This window comes from Neophocaena asiaeorientalis, unplaced genomic scaffold (assembly GCF_003031525.2).
Source record: "Neophocaena asiaeorientalis asiaeorientalis breed wild unplaced genomic scaffold, Neophocaena_asiaeorientalis_V1.1 scaffold429, whole genome shotgun sequence".
NCBI classification, from domain to species: domain Eukaryota; kingdom Metazoa; phylum Chordata; class Mammalia; order Artiodactyla; family Phocoenidae; genus Neophocaena; species Neophocaena asiaeorientalis.
In genome coordinates, this window is record NW_020173550.1 from 2,692,698 (window position 1) to 2,710,618 (window position 17,921).

The window sequence follows — 17,921 nt, forward strand, 5'->3', positions numbered from 1 at the left end:
TGTGACCTGCAACGATTGTTAAGGGTGGCACTTTTGCAACCATATGTCTCCAGAAGACATGAAGTGACACCAAAGATAAGCCGTCATCAATTGAGGGCCGATCAGAGCCTCAGCCCCAGCTAGACAGAACTAAGCAAAACACTTCTTAGGATTGTAAGGACTAAGGAAGGTCCTTAGAAAGTTTCAGAAAAATTGACCCAATGCAGAGTTTGCCTAAAGATACTGGTCTAATGAGACCTTCTGAACTTGTCAGCCTTTGGGGCTGGCTGGAAAATACACTTATTAGGTCCTAGTCTGTCCTCTGCCTATGGGCTTCCTCTTATAGATGAATGACACTCAAGATACTGAACAAGCAGACAGATGATAGGAATGCTGTTAATTAGGTAGAAGCCAGATTTCACTCCTGAACAGAACAATCTGATAAGACTGAAAGTCAGAGGACCCACGTATCACCTTAACCCTGAAGTGCTTGAGAAAATTATTGAAGATCAGGTAACTCACTCTAGTAGGCAGGGTGGCCTTGAGCAGGTGGAAACCAAGTGGCCTCATATGTGCACACTGTTACAAAGTCATGGGTCTCCCCAGAAACAAGGTCAGCTGAAGGATTTATTTATAGTTACAGAAAAAAAAGTTAGGTTTATTTAACTCGCTGCAACAAGCAGAGAGAACTAGAGGGATCTTCTATGTAGGGGAAGGCAGTTAGGAAGGCTACTCATTGGATACTGTTGTTAGATGAAGGACTACTGTTGGATTTTAGGGTGGAAGTTTGTAATCTGGGCAAGGACTAGTTAGAATTTGTAGACTAGATGAGTTGCTAGAACTCATGATGAAGTTCTAGTGTTAGATCAGATCTAGTGTCTATGCAGAGTTACTGTTAAATTAGTTTGCCTGAGGTCTTATCTTGAAACATGGATCTGAAGTATCTGGTATTAAAAAGAATTTGAGCTTAGATAGTCTGTGATGCATGTTGTGGTTTGGTTTGGTTCACTTCATCTGTTTTATGAGTCATAGTACAGTTATAAGTTGGGACTTCTGTTTTGATTCTGAGAGGCTGCTGGTGTTAGTTTCTTATGTGTATAAAAGTACATTTGTAATTGTTGAATGGCTTTAGGAAAAAACTTTGACTTTAAGAATTCAGTATTAGTTTTCTATTGCTGTGTAACAAATTACCACAAACTTAGTGGCTTAAAACAACGTTTTTTTAGCTCCTAGTTCTGTGGGTCAGAGGTACATTCATGGCATAGACTTCTCAGAGCTCAAAGGCTGAAATCAAGGTGCCTACCAGGCTGAGTTTACATGTGGAGGCTGGGGGAAGAATCTGATCTTTAGCACATTCAGGTTTCTGGCAGTTCCTTGTGGTGGTAGGAGTGAAGTCCTTATTTTTAGCTGGGGGCCACTCCCAGCTCCTAGAGTCTGCCTTCATTCCTTGCTCCGTGGCCTGCTCTATCTTCAAGCTAACAATGGAGAAATTGCACATCAAATCCCTCTCATGCTTCAGCTCTCTGAACTCCTATATCTGACCTCTAAATCCAGATTAAAAGGTCTTCTGTGATTAGGTCAGGTGCACCTGGACAGTATCCCTATTTTAAGGTCATCTAATATGGGACCTTAATTATGCTTGCAGACTTCCTTCCAGCAGTACCTAGATGATTGATGGAGTAACTGGGAGAAGGTGTGTGTATACCATGGACCAGGCATCTTGTGGGGTCTGCCTTCTGCTAACCACAGTGCCTTTGTGTGTTTTGAAGCATAAGCCACAGAACTTCCTCTTTGTCATCTTAGTAACTCTTGGTTGCTTATAGGTGTAACTTAAATTTTAATGTTGCTGGTAAGAGTCAGTTTGGGGTATAGCTCTGCTGATTTGAGAAAAGTCTTATTTATGTATAAAACGGATTAACATAAGGAAAGTTATTGCCAGTGGGATTGCCTTTCTTTTTGCCCTTGTCATCTGTTACTTTTCTTTTAATAAAGTTTTTTATAAAAACTTGGGCAGAGCAGATAGGAAAAAAAAAAAGCTGTCTGTAGTCCAAACACTCTTGCTTATACTTTCATCCTTTTCTTCCAATTTTTATTGTTCAATTAAAAGAATATCATTATGATCATATAGTGTACAAAATAATTGTATACTGACTTCTTATATACACTTTTTTCTGATTATAAAAGTGATACAGGGTAATTGGAGAAAGTTTAAAAATAGGCAAGTCGGAAGAATAAGATAATTTAGAATCTTGTTACCTAGCACTAATACTTGGGTATATTTCCTTATTGTGTTTTCTAATGCATTATTTAGTCACAATTTAGATCATATCGTATGGCTTTATTTATTTGGATTTATTTTATTTTATTTTTTTTTTTGTGGTACGCGGGCCTCTCACTGCTGTGGCCTCTCCCGTTGCGGAGCACAGGCTCCGGACGCGCAGGCTCAGCGGCCATGGCTCACGGGCCCAGCCGCTCCGTGGCATGTGGGATCTTCCCGGACCGGGGCACGAACCCGCGTCCCCTGCATCGGCAGGTGGACTCTCAACCACTGCGCCACCAGGGAAGCCCTTGGATTTATTTTTAAACAGAGTTAAACACTGGACCACTTGTCAATTTTAAATAAAAGGTATTTGGCATATTACTTATCACCTATGAGTTTTTTGTATCCTAACCTTTAAAAGTGACTTCTTTAATTCTGTGTGAATTTTAGATTCATAAATATGCCTTTTATTTTTAAAATTTTACATGTGTATGTACATATATGTATATTTATGATCAGTATCTTATGGGGGAAAAAATAGAGAGGGAAAAAAATAGACAAAGCATTCCATTGTCTGTTCAAATTGACTCACTCCCTCAGGGTCCCTGACAGCTGAGTTTTCACGATACCTTATATTTTAATATTATCAGTGGACCAAGGACATCAGCGTTTCCATTGGCTCTTCTTCCCTCTTGCTTTTTGAGACAAAATACCATGGCTCTGGCCTCCCTGTGGGGAACAGCAGCTCAGGAGAAGAAAATGCTTTGAAAAGAGGTCTTTAAAGAACATTCCAGACTTAGAGAGTGAAAGAGAGCACCTTGTGCCTCGTTTCCCATCTTCTCTTGGCTTCTCATACTGACTAGAATGCCAAAATGTCTCAGCTGAAGGTGCAGACTGATATCGGGCAGTATTTCCCTGCTGAAACATTGATAGACTGGGCACTCGCTATATGAATTTTTAAAGAGTACAGAAAATCATTATTTGAGTTACTTGTTAATGAAAATAGTTTGTTTTATTACCTACTGTCCTTCTGTTTTTGAGGAGAGAGGTGAGGTAAAGACAAATATTTTGTTTTGTAATGTTCCTTGCAAAGTGTCCAAAATGTGATTTGGATGTGGTCATCAACCATGTCAAGAATGATTCTATTTTAACAGCGGCATGAAAAAAATCATTCTAGAAACACATTTCTTAGGACTGGGAAGGAACTGAAACATAGAATTTGCACATGAGTGGAAATTTGATCTCTGAGTTACATAATCTTCCTGAAATCAACCTAGACTTCTGAGTCTGGGGTTCAAAGTGAATAAAGCTAGACTTGAAAATCTTTGGTATCATGACTTCTGCAGTTTTTTCCTTAATTTTAATTCAACTCTGACTGGGGTCAGCTAGGCTCAAGTGTTTTTGCATTAAAACGGTTTTTAAAAAATTATTGACGTATAATATACAAAAGTGCACATATCCTAAGTGTACAGCTTGATAAATTTTCACAAAGGAAACATACTTGTGTAGCCAGTATTCAAATCAAGAAAACAGAACATTACCTACAGTAAGTGTTGAGGTAATTTTCTTTCAAAAAGGCTATGTAGGTGATATATTTTCTGAGTCCCTTTGATTTTCTGAATGTCTTTCTATGACCTTCACATATAATATAAAGTATTTGGCTGAGTACAAAACTTACAAGTTACAACCTTTTCTCCCTAGAGTTCTACACATATTCCAGTGATGTTAGAAATCTAATATTCTAGAAAAAAAACTATCATGATTTAAGTTTCTTCTTTATCCTTATAATTCAGAATTTTTTCAAGAATGTGCCTCTTGATTAGTTTTTCCTGAAATGCAACGATTCAGTGTGTTTAAGCAAACCTTTCTATATAGCTCAGAAAAGTTTTCTAATTTGTTTTGAGTATTTTTCCTGTTACATTTTTTCTAGTTTAGTTTTTCAGGAATATCATTAACCTCTTATTTTGGCTCTCCATCCTCTATTCTTTGTATGTCATTGTCTCTCACCATTTTCATATTTGTCCTTTTCCTTTGTATTCCAAAAGAACTTTTCTAGTTTGTCTTACATATTACATACTTTATTTTTATCAGTTTCATTTCTGTTCTTTGCTCTCTCCTAGCGTTCTCCTAGAATTGTTACACAGTCAGTTCTGTTGTAATGGTTGTCAAAATTCATTGAATTGTATGCTATGTAAAGATGATTAAGAAAAAAAGCATATATCTGATAAAGGACATACTCAGAATATATAAGAACTTTTATCAGTCAATGGAAAAAATATATTGAAGAATTTTTTATTTTTTATTTTTTTTTGCCGTACACGGGCCTCTCACCATTGTGGCCTCTCCCGTTGTGGAGCACAGGCTCCGGATGCGCTGGCTCAGCGGCCATGGCTCACGGGCCCAGCCGCTCCGCGGCACGTGGGATCCTCCCTGACCGGGGCACGAACCCGTGTCCCCCGCATCGGCAGGCAGACTCTCAACCACTGCGCCACCAGGGAAGCCCCCTGAATAAATTTTTAAATGGACAAAAAATTGGTTGATTAGGCATGTCCCAAAAGGAAGATAGCCAGATAGCCAATAAACAAGTGGAAGCGTGCTCAGCATCACTATTCACCAATGAAATGTAAATTAGAACCACAAAGAGATAGAAGTAGACACTCACTATAATGGAGTAAATTTTAAAAGTGACCAATACCAAGTGTTGGCAAGGAGTAGCTGGAACCCTCACACCTTGCTGGTGTGGCTAAAATGGTATAAGACTTCAGTGAACTGTTTGATGAAACCTATGCCTACCCCCCTAACCTTGCATTCCCAATCCTGGGTGAAACAGGTGCTTACATCCACCATAAGACAGATAGAAGAATGTTCATAGCAACATTATTCATAGTAGCTCAGAATTGGAAAGGTTATCTAACACATTTTGCTGCCCCTAGCCTTATTAATGCAGTCATGCTAAACATGTAGCAATCTGCTTTTAGTTTAATATGTGCTATTAGTGAAAATTTATGTAGGGTATCCCCCCCCAGTTTTCTAATTTTTGAAATGTTTTTCAAATTTCTTAAAACTTTTTTCTTGAAACTAGTTTGATTTTGGAGCACTAAAAGAAAATTTGTTGCACAGTTAGCCTAGAGCACCAATTATAAAAATGCCAACTTTTGGTCTGCATTTAGCCCAAATACTCTTTTATTCTTGGATCATTCTTAAGTTTCATTAATTTTAACTGCTTTTTGAATCTTACACATTACTTTCCTATTTGAATGGTGCATTTATTTATTTATTTATTACTCACTGCACTAATTGTTTGCTCAGATTAACTTGTTAATGCTGTTTCATTTTTTGAATAAATACTAAAGAGCAGTGCTGTTCAATATAACTTTCTGAACTGATAGAAATGTTGTGTATTTATGCTCTCCAATATGGCAGTCACTGAGCACATGAGGTTATTGAGCATTGAAATGTGGTCAGTGCAACTGAGGAACTAAATTTTAAATTTTATTTAATTTTAATTAATTTAAATTTAAGTCTAAATGGCCACATGTGGCTAGTAGCTACCTTATCAGACAGTGTAGCTCTAGAGTTAAGAAGGATGAATTGAGAAAAATACAAGAATTTAGAATGATATGAAATTAGGAAAAAATGCATTTATCATTTAACTTAGAACATTGGTTCTCAATCTGCACATTAGGATTACCTGGAGAGCTTTTTGACACTACCAGTTTCTGGGACACTAATCTAAAACCAGTTGAATCCAGATTTCTAGAAATGGATGAGGGCATTATATTTTCAGAAACTTCCTAGGTTATGCTAATGTACAATTGGAGTTAAAAATCAGTAAATTATAGTAGTGCTTCTTAATGTGCACCTGGGCATCTTGTTAAAATGCAGATTCTGATTTCAATATATCTGAGTTAGGCCAGATATCCTGCACTTCTAACAAGCTCCTGGGTGATTTTGATATTTTTGATCCCCAGACTAAACTTTGAGGAGGAAAGAATTTTAGGAGGAAAGGTTGAGCAGGAGTTTACCATATCTGAAATGAACATTTGGTGGCATAATTGTAGAATTCAACAGTTGATATCTGGCTCAGACCTAGTTTCTATATGTCTCAACAATAGTGTGCACATAATATATACCTCAAAGTACTTAATTAGAAATTGATGAAGAACCAAACCTTTCCTCTGACCAGTGTCTAGGGAAGAGGTTTTGTTTTGTTTTGTTTTGTTTGGATATAATAGGGAAGAGCTCTCTGAAGAAGTAACATTTGAGCAGAGAATTGAGTAGAATGAAGGGGCTACCATGGCAGGTATGCAGTGGGCGTGACTGAGGTTCATGGCAACCAGCTCAACAGATAACCCAGCAGCTTTCACCACTGAAATAACAAAGATAAGAGTAGAAGTAAGTGAAATAGGGACCAGGAAAACAATAGAAAAGATTAACAGAAGTAAGAATTGGTTTTTGAAATGATTAACATAATTGACAGACTTTAGACTGAGAATAAAAGAGAAAAGACAAATAAATAAATTAAGAAATGAAAAAAGGAGACATTACAACTGATACCACAGAAATATAAAGGATTATAAGAGACTACTGTGAACAATTATCCACTACAAATTGGGTAGCCTAGAAGAAATAGATAAATTTCTAGACACATTTAACCTATGAAGACTGAATTATGAAGAAGTGGAAAACTCTGAACAGACCAATAACAAATAAGGAGACTGAATCAGTAATCTAAAACCTCCCAACAAAGAAAAGCCCAAGACCAGATGGTTTCATTGGTGAAATCTACCAAACATTTTTAAAAAGAATTCATACCAATCCTTCTCAAACTCTTCCAAAAAATTGAGGGGGAGGGAATGCTCCCAAACTCATTTTTTTTGAGGCCAGCATTACTCTGATACAAAGGCCAGATAAGGAAACTATAAGAAAAGAAAACTGCAGACAAATATCCCTGATGAATAGAGATGCAAAACTTCTCAACAAAATACTAGCAAACCTAATTAACAGCATGTTAGAAAGATCATTCACCACAATCAAGTGATATTTATCCCTAGGATGCAAGGGTAATTCAGCATATGCAAATCAACAAATGTGATATACATCACATTAATGGGATAAAAGATAAAAATCATATGATCATCTCAATAGATGCAAAAAAAGCATTTGACAAAATACAGCATCTTTTCTTGATAAATACACCCAACAAATTGCATATAGAAGGAACATACCTCAACTTAATAAAAGCCATATATGACCAGCCCACAGCCAACATCATATTCAGCAATGAAACGGTGAAAGCTTTTCCTCTAAGATCAGGAGTAAAATAAGGGTGCTTACTCTCACCTTTCTTATTCAACATAGTACTTGAAGTCCTAGCCAGAGCAATCAGGTAAGAAAATCAATCAATCCAGATCAGAAAGTAAGATGTAAAATTGTCTTAGTTTGCAGATGACATGGTCTTACATAGAGAAAATCCTAAAGACTCCACCAAAACAAAAAACAAACAAAAAAACTGTTAGAACTAATAAACAAATTCAGTTGTTTCAGGATACAAAATCAACATACAGAAATAACTTGTGTTGCTATACACTAACAATGCAATATCTGAAAAAGAAATAAAACAGTTCCATTTACAATAACATCAAAAACAATAAAATACTTAGGAATAAATTTATTCAAGGAGGTGAAAGATCTGTACACTGAAAACTACAAGATTTTGATGAAATTGAAGAAGACATAAACAAATGGAAAGACATCCTATATTCATAGATCAGAAGAATTAATATTATTAAAATGTCTATACTACCCAAAGTTGTCTGGAGATTCAGTGCAATTCCTATCAAAATGCCAATGGTTTTGGGCTTCGCTGGTGGCACAGTGGTTGAGAGTCCGCCTGCTGATGCAGGGGACATGGGTTCGTGCCCCGGTCCGGGAAGATCCCACATGCCGCGGAGCGGCTGGGCCCATGAGCCATGGCCACTGAGCCTGCGCGTCCGGAGCCTGTGCCCCACAACGGGAGAGGCCACAACAGTGAGAGGCCCTCATACTGCAAAAAAAAAAGCCAGTGGTTTTTTCACAGAAATAGAAAAAACAGTCCTAAAGTTTGTGTGGAGCCACAAAAGACCCTGAATAACCAAAGCAATCTGGAGAAAGAAGAACAAAGTTTGAGGCATCATACATCCTGATTTCAAACTATACTGCAAACCTCTAGTAGTCAAAACGGTATGGTATTGGCATAAAATAAAAACAGACACACAGGCCAATGGAACAGAATCAAGAGCTCAGAAATAAACCCTCACATATACAGTCAACTAATATTTGACAAGGGAGCCAAGAATATTCAATGAGGGAAAGGATAATCTCTTCAATAAGTGGTGTTGGGAAGGCTGTATAACTACAATGCAGAAGAATGAAATTAGACCACTCACAAAAATTAACTCAAAATGGATTAAAGACTTAAACATAAGACCTGAAACTGTAAAACTCCTAGAAGGAAACGTAGGGAAAAAGCTATTTGACATTGGTCTTGGTGACAATTTTGGGGGTATGACATCAAAAGCACAAGCAACAAAAGCAAAAATAAGTGGGACTACATCAAACTAAAAAACTTCTGCCGAGAAAAAGAAACCATCAACCAAGTGAAAAGGTAACCTACAGAATGGGAGAAAGTATTTATAAATCATATGTCTGATAAGAATATCCAAAGTATATAATAAACTCATACAACTCAATAGCAAAAAACCCAAACAATACAATTTAAAAATGGAAAGAGGAACTGAATAGACATTTTCCCAAAGGAGACATTACAGATGGCCAACAGGTACATGAAAAGGTGCTCAACATCACTAATCATCAGGGAAATGCAAATTAAAATCATAGCAAGATATCACCTCAGACCTGTTAGAATGACTGTTTTTTTTTTTTTAGTGTGGATACACTTAAAGTGGCCTTTTCTATCACCAATCAACTTTTTTTTTTTTTTTTTTTTTGGCTGTACACGGGCCTCTCGCTGTTGTGGCCTCTCCTGTTGCAGAGCACAGGCTCCGGACGCGCAGGCTCAGCGGCCATGGCTCACGGGCCCAGCCGCTCCATGGCATGTGGGATCCTCCCGGACCGGGGCACGAACCTGTGTCCCCTGCATCGGCAGGCGGACTCTTAACCACTGTGCCACCAGGGAAGCCCTCTAGTCTTATTCTTGTTTCCCCAAATCCACGTTTATCCAAACCAGTGGTACTCAGAAGTGTGGTCCATGGACCAATGTCTGTCCACGAATTGTTACTAACTGCAGTAAATACAGAGAGTGAGCATTTAAAAACTTTTATAGCAGCTTGACATTGGCACAACATCTATGCGTGTGATCATTTTTCTAGTAATTTATTTTTATTGCATTTTACAAAGTACAGTTTTTCCACTTGTTGATGCTGGGGTGGGGGCAGTTCCAACAGACAGTTTACAAAGCACTACTCTAGATCCTCTATTTTTCACTCAGAAATTCTGAACTCCGTGTATTCATGTGGCCACATAGGGGCTGGGGCAAGAGACATGAAGACCAGTAAACTATGACTATGTGATGACTGGGAATACAGGTGCTGATTATCTGAGATTAGTGAGCATGAGAATTGCCTGGGGTACTTGTTAACCATGCGGAGGCCTGTGTAGATCTCCAAAGATCCTGATTCCACACGTATGAGACCTAAGAATCTATGTTCTAAACAAATGCCTCTGATCAGTTGATTCTGATTAATTTTGTTCCTGGATATGTTGTTTAAATCAGGATACTTGAGAGTAAAAGGAAGCATTGTTAATAATTACATCAGGACAAAATAAATAAACCAGGATACTCAGACATATGGTCACTCTTGTCTGGGGCATATTTTTTTACACAGAGGTTTAAAGTTTACTTGGAAAGTTTCTACTGTTTCCTTTCATTAGCAAACTTAGCTCGATTTCCTTTAGTCTTCTCTGGATTGTGGCTCTTCCCAGTTTTCTGTGAATCAATCTCAGCTATCGTATGTATAGAACTATCCAGTACAAGAAGGGAAATGGAATTCAGGGCTCTAAACATAGCTAGGGGGTAACTTAGAGGGTGGTAAGACCCACTCCTTTAAAGTTGAAGATTCTTTTATTCTGATTTGAAGGATATTGATTTTTAAAATAACCCTTACCATTTATGATAAAACTCTCCAGAGAGTGGGCATAGAGGGAACCTACCTCAACATAATAAAGGCCATATATGACAAACGCACAGCAAACATCATTCTCAATGGTGAAAAACTGAAACCATTTCCTCTAAGATCAGGAACAAGGCAAGGATGTCCACTCTCACCACTATTATTCAACATAGTTTTGGAAGTCCTAGCCACGGCAATCAGAGAAGAAAAAGGAATACAATTTGGAAAAGAAGAAGATCATTTGTTGAGACGCTGATGGATCTAGAGACTGTCATACCGAGTGAAGTAAGTCAGAAAGAGAAAAACAAATATCGTATATTAACGCATGTATGTGGAACCTAGAAAAATGGGACAGATGAACCAGTTTGCAGGGCAGAAGTTGAGACACAGATGTAGAGAACAAACGTACGGACACCAAGGGGGGAAAGCCGCAGTGGGGTGGGGGTGGTGGTGTGATGAATTGGGCGATTGGGAGTGACATGTATACACTGATGTGTATAAAATTGATGACTAATAACCTGCTGTATAAAAATAAAATAAAATTCAAAAATTCAAAAAAAAAATAATAACCCTTACCTAAAAACTTAGGACTCTCCTGGAACTTTCTTTTATGCATGTTGTCCCAAGCCAATCTTAATTCCTCTTAGTGTTCCTGGCTCAGCTGTGTCCCATTTCTCTTAGCTAGGCATAATCCCCTTGATCCATTTCATCCTTACTTTCATTTAACTGACTTGTTTACTTGTTTTAAATAAATTACAACTGAAGAATTTGAGAGAAAGAAAAAATATCTTTCTAAATTTCCTCCTCAGGAGCTCTTTAGGTTGTTGTCACCTCTACTTACGTAACTTTTATGATATATAAGAAAAACGGGTTTCCTGTTTTGTAAACTGTTCTCTGATTACAACTGAGATTGGAGGAAAATGATTTTTATTAGTAAGTAATAATACTACTGGTAGAAGTCAAATAATATCTGTGGATCTCTTGTCTCTCATACTACCTCTGTTATGATACATTTTTGTCAATTCCAACATATTTGATTTTGTATTATTTCATCTTGTTTTTAGTGGGGGTTTTTTTGCCGTATGCGGGCCTCTCACTGTTGTGGCCTCTCCTGTTGCGGAGCACAGGCTTCAGACGCGCAGGCTCAGTGGCCATGGTTCACGGGCCCAGCCGCTCCGCGGCATGTGGGATCTTCCCGGACCGGGGCACGAACCCGTGTGCCCTGCATCGGCAAGCGGACTCTCAACCACTGCGCCACCAGGGAAGCCCTGTTTTTAGCTTTTTGACCAATTTCTTTGATTTACAAAGTGGGCAATTAAAAACAATTTAGTGAAAATTTAAGTAAACTTGTTCAGGACTAACCTTCACCCTGTCTTATAGACTCACCAGATGAATGAATAAAAGATTCATCATAATATTTTATTTTTGTCTTATTTTAGATTTAGATTATCCTACTAAAATAGTATATTGATATTCCATATGAATTACACAAATTAAGACTAATTTGTCCTTTAAATTGAGACAGTTTTAAGAGGGAAATGGGATGCTATTAACAGTTATACTAGGAGAGCAGCTGAAATCTAGGACTGTCCTGAGTAAACTGGGATGTATATGGTCCCCTATCTCTGGATAATATTTGCTGGTTGGATAGCTACTATGATATTTTCAATGGGCTTTGAATAGTCAAAATGAGTCAAATTATAGCTAAGAGCATTATAAAACTTACCGTAGGACTTTCTTTACTTGTAAAATATACAAAATGGAATGGCTAGATCAAGTCTAAAATTGTTTAAGTGCTTGTAGATTTCAACTTGGTTCTTAATAATACTTCCATAAAGCTAGAAGTGGAATAACCAGACAGTAACCACAAATTGAAATGAATCCCTCCTTTAAAACTTATGGTTTATAGACTTGTGGCTATTAGGTCACAGGGAATCTAAAGTAGACTACATTATAAGATAGGTAAAAGAAGAGGTGATAGCCAATTTAAAAATGTCAAAATATTTTTTCTGTTCAAGTTGCTAATTTACCATGATGTTGTATATAAACTTTATATCCAGTGTACACTGAAGTTAGTTGTTAGCATTTCCAGATTAGAAAACACAGCTAGACCTCCCATACCTATTTTTCTCAAGTTTATGCTCTGTTACTAGAGCAAGTTATTCTGTGAAAGAGCTCCATCCTGTTAGTTGTGTTCTTGTTATCAGTAATATTTTAGGCAGCTACCTTTTATTAATACATATGTACATACATAAAAAACATCTATGATTCCCCTGATCAGGAACTGAAGTCAAACTTCCAAGACATGGTTTCATTAGGTCTGTTCTTTGGAAGAAATAAATGCCCTTTTAGTGTTGTGATTTCTTTTCCTTCATTTTTTAAAACCATAGTTTCATTTTTAACACATTTTCCATAGATAAAAGATACTCATATCATCTAGTCGCTTGTTTCACTTTTAGCTTATCTACTGAATCAACTTCAAGTCTTTCATCTTTATATGTATAACATAATTTATACACACACACACATATATCTTTTAAATGACTTTGACTTTAACTGTGGCCTTTTAAAAAATTAGAATCGATCATCTATAATATATAGTATCTTCGATTTTTTTTCCTATGTAGTTCTGGTGCTGTGGATGTGAAATCGTGGTGATGCATTAGGTTTAATTTGTTACATAAAAGTAATGTGTTTATGGTTTTTCTCTATACCTTTAACTGTTAAAATTTTTTTTTTCTCTCTTCCTAGCTGTCCCTTTTCCTCCAACACAGCGGCTTACTTTGAAGGAAGTATTTGAGAATGGGAAACCTAAAATTGATGTTTTGAAAAACCATTTGGTGAAGGAAGGGCGACTGGAAGAGGAAGTAGCCTTAAAGATAATCAATGATGGGGCTGCCATCCTGAGACAAGAGAAGACTATGATAGAAGTAGATGCTCCAATCACAGGTATGAGAAGTATTCGCATGGTGGTACTTAGATTTGAGCTAATTTGAGAAGTGATTACAAATAACCAACTAAAATGTGTGATCATTATTCTAGGAATTGTGAGCAGTCTTAGGGTTGTTTAGTGTGTGTTATTCATTGAAGAAATACAATTTAAAATGTCTAATATTTCCAGTAGGACTATTTCATATTGATAGATTGCCTGCAATTATCGAGCAGTCCAGTCAAAAGCTAGACTGATTTAAGTTAAAAGTTAAACTGTGGTCCTATTGGTGTAATGCCCTTTCTCTTCTAAGACATAATTTTTCACCTCACCCTAGGTCTGTTTTTTTTCCTAGTATGTGGTGACATTCATGGACAGTTTTTTGACCTGATGAAGTTGTTTGAAGTTGGAGGATCACCTAGTAATACACGCTACCTCTTTCTGGGTGACTATGTGGACAGAGGCTATTTCAGTATAGAGGTAAATATTAAACTGGATGTGTTGGAACTATCATATTATCTTTTTTAAAAAATTTCTTTCCATTCTTCAGTAGAAGAAATTAAAATGAGAACACACTGGCAGAATTTATAAACTTTGTTACTTTCAATAATTAAAGTGATAGAGATATGTTTTAATTGATATAAAAAGAACTATTCCTTTTATTAGCCACTAAAAATCTGACATATAGAAGGCTATGTTAACCCTGCTTTGCAAATAACTTAAGCATTTACCAACCTTTCCTCTTTGTAGATAGTGTACAGGCTGTATATAAATGATATAAATTGCTGTTCACCCTAAGTGGGGTTTGGATTAGCTCACCTTAATTATAAAACTATAAGCTGCTGAGCTACATTGAACGCTTAGGTTAACTGCCAATGCTGAATAATCAGGCACTTAGCCTCTTGTAGGAATAACTTATGATACCGTTGCACGTAGGAAGTACATGTTCATTGAAGGAAAAAATGATTACAGTTAATGAAGTTAATGAAAACTCACAATTTATATATTTTGAAAATTGTATGATGACAGGAAAATGGTTAGATTTAGAACAAAGTATAAGCTTTTATGTACAAAAGATAAAACTATTTCAAAACCTAACGGAATGACTTGAGTACAGTGGAACCACAGTACATTCATATTTAATGTCCGTTGATTCAGCTGTACATGCTTGGCAAATAAAAGAGAAGTAACTTTTGAAATAGTGCAGGTAATCGAATTTATAATATCCCCAGAATAAGCATGAGATGAGCAATTGAATCTGCTTGCTGTTCTTGCAGTCTTTAGTTCTGCCTCTCCCTCGTAGTATGGGACCCTCACTGTACCATGTGGTTAAAGGTTTATTGTTCATACAGCATCACTCCTAAATACAAGTCAACCCTCTCACCTGGCACTCAACCAAAAAGCAGCTGTGATACTAAAGCTGCCAGAAAAATAAACAAGAGAAATATATCTTACTCTTTAGTTAGATAGATAGTCTAAGTTCATGAATCAGAAAAGTTCAGTGTTACCTTGCCAGTGTCTCAAATTTATTTAGTGTCACCTATGAGTTCGAAAGTTAATGATAGAAGCTAAGGAAATAAGCACATTCTCCCTGCTGCTCAGTAAATTCCCAAGATTTCTAAATAGGTACCTGGGATGGGTGGAGATCATACTTGCAGACTGTAACATTAAAAGCTTCCCATATTCCTATCCACATCCTATTTTAATAGACAGTATGTCAAAAGTATGGGTGTTTGAAAGACTCACTGAATGCTTAGTTTTTTGTGTTTAGTAGCATGAGGAAGTTTTAGAGGCTGAAGAAAAGAATACAGAACTTACCGAATTTTTAATTAATTTTATTTAATGAAATAACTTCTTTTAAAATTTTTATTTATTTATTTTTATTTTTGGCTGTGTTGGGTCTTCGTTTCTGTGCTTTGGCTTCCTCTAGTTGCAGCAAGCGGGGGCCACTCTTCATCGCGGTTCGCAGGCCTCTCACTGTCGCGGCATCTCTTGTTGTGGAGCACAAGCTCCAGATGCACAGGCTCAGTAGTTGTGGCTCATGGGCCCAGTTGCTCCGCGGCATGTGGGATCTTCCCAGACCAGGACTCGAACCCGTGTCCCCTGCATTGGCAGGCAGATTCTCAACTACTGCGCCACCAGGGAAGCCCAGGAATAACTTTTTAAAAGGATAAATATTGTGCCAAATCATCCTCTGATTACATACTTTAAAAATAGTTTCAATGCATCAATATATTCACAATACGCACACACACACACACACACACAGACCAACGATGATTTTTGTACACATATGCCATATTCAGAATATTTTGTGTTAACATATTTTTTCTGTCACTCATCAACAAATGTTTCCTGAGTGCCAACTTTATGGCAGGCTCTGAGCATCAAATAATGAGTAGGATTCATGGTTTCTATGGGAGCTGACAGTCTAATAGAAAAGATTACTTATGAATAGATCGCTCTGTACGATATGAAAATATTTATTTATTTTAATATTTATTTATGTATTTTGGCTGTGCCGGGTGTTTGTTGCAGCATGCGGGATCTTTTAGTTGTGGCATGCAGACTTCTTAGTTGCAGCATGTGGGTTCTCAGTTGTAGCGTGTGAACTCTTAGTTGCGGCATGCATACGGGATCTAGTTCCCCGACCAGGGGTTGAACCCCAGCCCCCTGCCTTGGGAGGATGGAGTCTTACCCACTGGACCACATGGAAGTCCCCAAAAGTACTTATTTAATTATTAGCAATATTCTTCATATTAGGACTGAGCACAGTGCCTGACACATAGTAGGCACTCAATATTTGTTGACTGAATGAATGTTAATAAATCATAGTTTATATTTGGCTTTATCATGCTATTTGATGTTTGGCTAACAAAGCGTTTTTCTGGAACAGCTTAAGAGATAAATGAATCAAAACTTTAAATTGACAATGCTGTATTATACCAGTTTTAAAACTGAACTGTAGGATATATCTCATGTTAGTTGGAAGCCACTTATAGACCACTAAGATTATATAGATTTCTGTAAGCTACAACTTAGTCTAACATGATACAAGTATATACTTGAACAATAAATTTTTATCAATGTGCCTGATAAGCATGAGTGTGATGTTTCTGTCAAACAGATGAAAATAAGGTGATGGGGTCCCTATTATAATTTTTTGTTATAAATAGTCATTTTTTTGTAGAAAAATTGGGAAATGCAGAATCTAAGAAAAAAAATTCTTACAAATAAAGTTATAAATGAATTATAATGAAATTACTGTTAACATTCTGTTGTATTTCCTCACAGTCTTTTTCTTCTTTTACATGAGTATATTTTTTAAAGAAAGTTGAGATCGTTGTGTGCATTCTCTTTTGTAGTCTTTCCTCCCCACTCATCATTGTCTTGAGAGCACTTTTCTCTATCATTAAAATTTCTCCAAAAGTATGATTAGTGGTATAAATACCGTAGTTTATTTCACCATTTCTCTTTGGATAATTTGGTTTTAGCAGGTACTGCTTATTTGCCTACCTTTTCTCTCCTCCTTCCTTACTATCAAATCCCTGTTTTGTTCAGATAAATGGGATTGGAGGTTGTCAGGGAGAACTAAATAGGTACCTGGGATGGGTGGAGATCATACTTGCAGACTGTAACATTGCACACTCTACCTATTTAAAAGTTCTCAGGGAGAACTTTTAATTTCAGGAAGGGAAGGCCCTTATCCCAGCCCAAGGGAATGAATTCTGGTTGGTTTGAACTAGTCATGGCAATCCATTCCCTGTTACCAGTGACTAGTCCAGGGTAAACATGAGATCCTCTTTTGCCCAGTAATATATAAAGGGACTTCTGCATGTTGTGTTGTCATTGTTGTTTGTGTGTGTTGTTTTGAAATTTTTTCTTTCCAGATGAAAAGACTCTTGCAAGGTGAAAGCTTTTGGACCCCCATTCCACTATGTCATGTCAAATGTGGGTGTGTGTACTGTAGCAGCCATTTTGTGACCATGAGGAGGTGCTATAACTAAGAATGAAAAGCAGACCTGCTGTGAATAGCAGATCAAAGAGGGAGAGAGGGCATGATTTCTTGGTGAAGATGTTGAGCTGGTACACTAAACCTAGACATCTTGCCTCCAGACTGCTTGTTTTCTGAGATGTTTAAATGTCTTTATGGCTTAAGCAGCAGTCAATTGGATATTGTATCACTTGTACTGTAAGTGGTACAAGGTTGTTTTCCAGTTGTTTCCATTCTGCATATTGCTGCAATTAACATCTTTTTGAATACATCTTTGATAGCATTTCTGATATTTCCTTAGATTGGATTCTTATAATAGAATGAGTATTTTTAAGAGTGTGAGCATTTTTAAGACTTTCGATATGTATTGCCAAATCGTTTTCACAGAACTTTATTTTCTCTTCCGTACTTAATAATTTTTCTTTCCTTGAGCCTGTATGAGAGAATCAAGGCATGATGATTTTTTTTTTCCATGCCCAGAGCAAGCATTGATCTTTCCTGAAGCAACGTGTGCTTTGGTAGTATACCAGGGACTGGTCCAAATGTGACTGATAAAACAGAATAGTAAAGTTTCGCTTTTGTCTGAGC

General features: G+C 37.0%; 1 protein-coding gene across 5 annotated transcripts in view; it reads left to right on the forward strand.

Annotated features, from left to right (window-relative positions):
- Positions 1 to 17,921, forward strand: part of PPP3CC (protein phosphatase 3 catalytic subunit gamma) — an 88,978-nt gene that overhangs the window by 26,781 nt on the left and 44,276 nt on the right. For all 5 annotated transcript variants that reach the window (XM_024747708.1, XM_024747704.1, XM_024747705.1 and 2 more), the window contains exons 2-3: positions 13,162 to 13,359; positions 13,695 to 13,819. In XM_024747708.1, coding sequence (XP_024603476.1) covers positions 13,332 to 13,359; positions 13,695 to 13,819 — 153 coding nt within the window. In that variant the 5' untranslated portion in view covers positions 13,162 to 13,331. The remainder of the gene's footprint in view (positions 1 to 13,161; positions 13,360 to 13,694; positions 13,820 to 17,921) is intronic.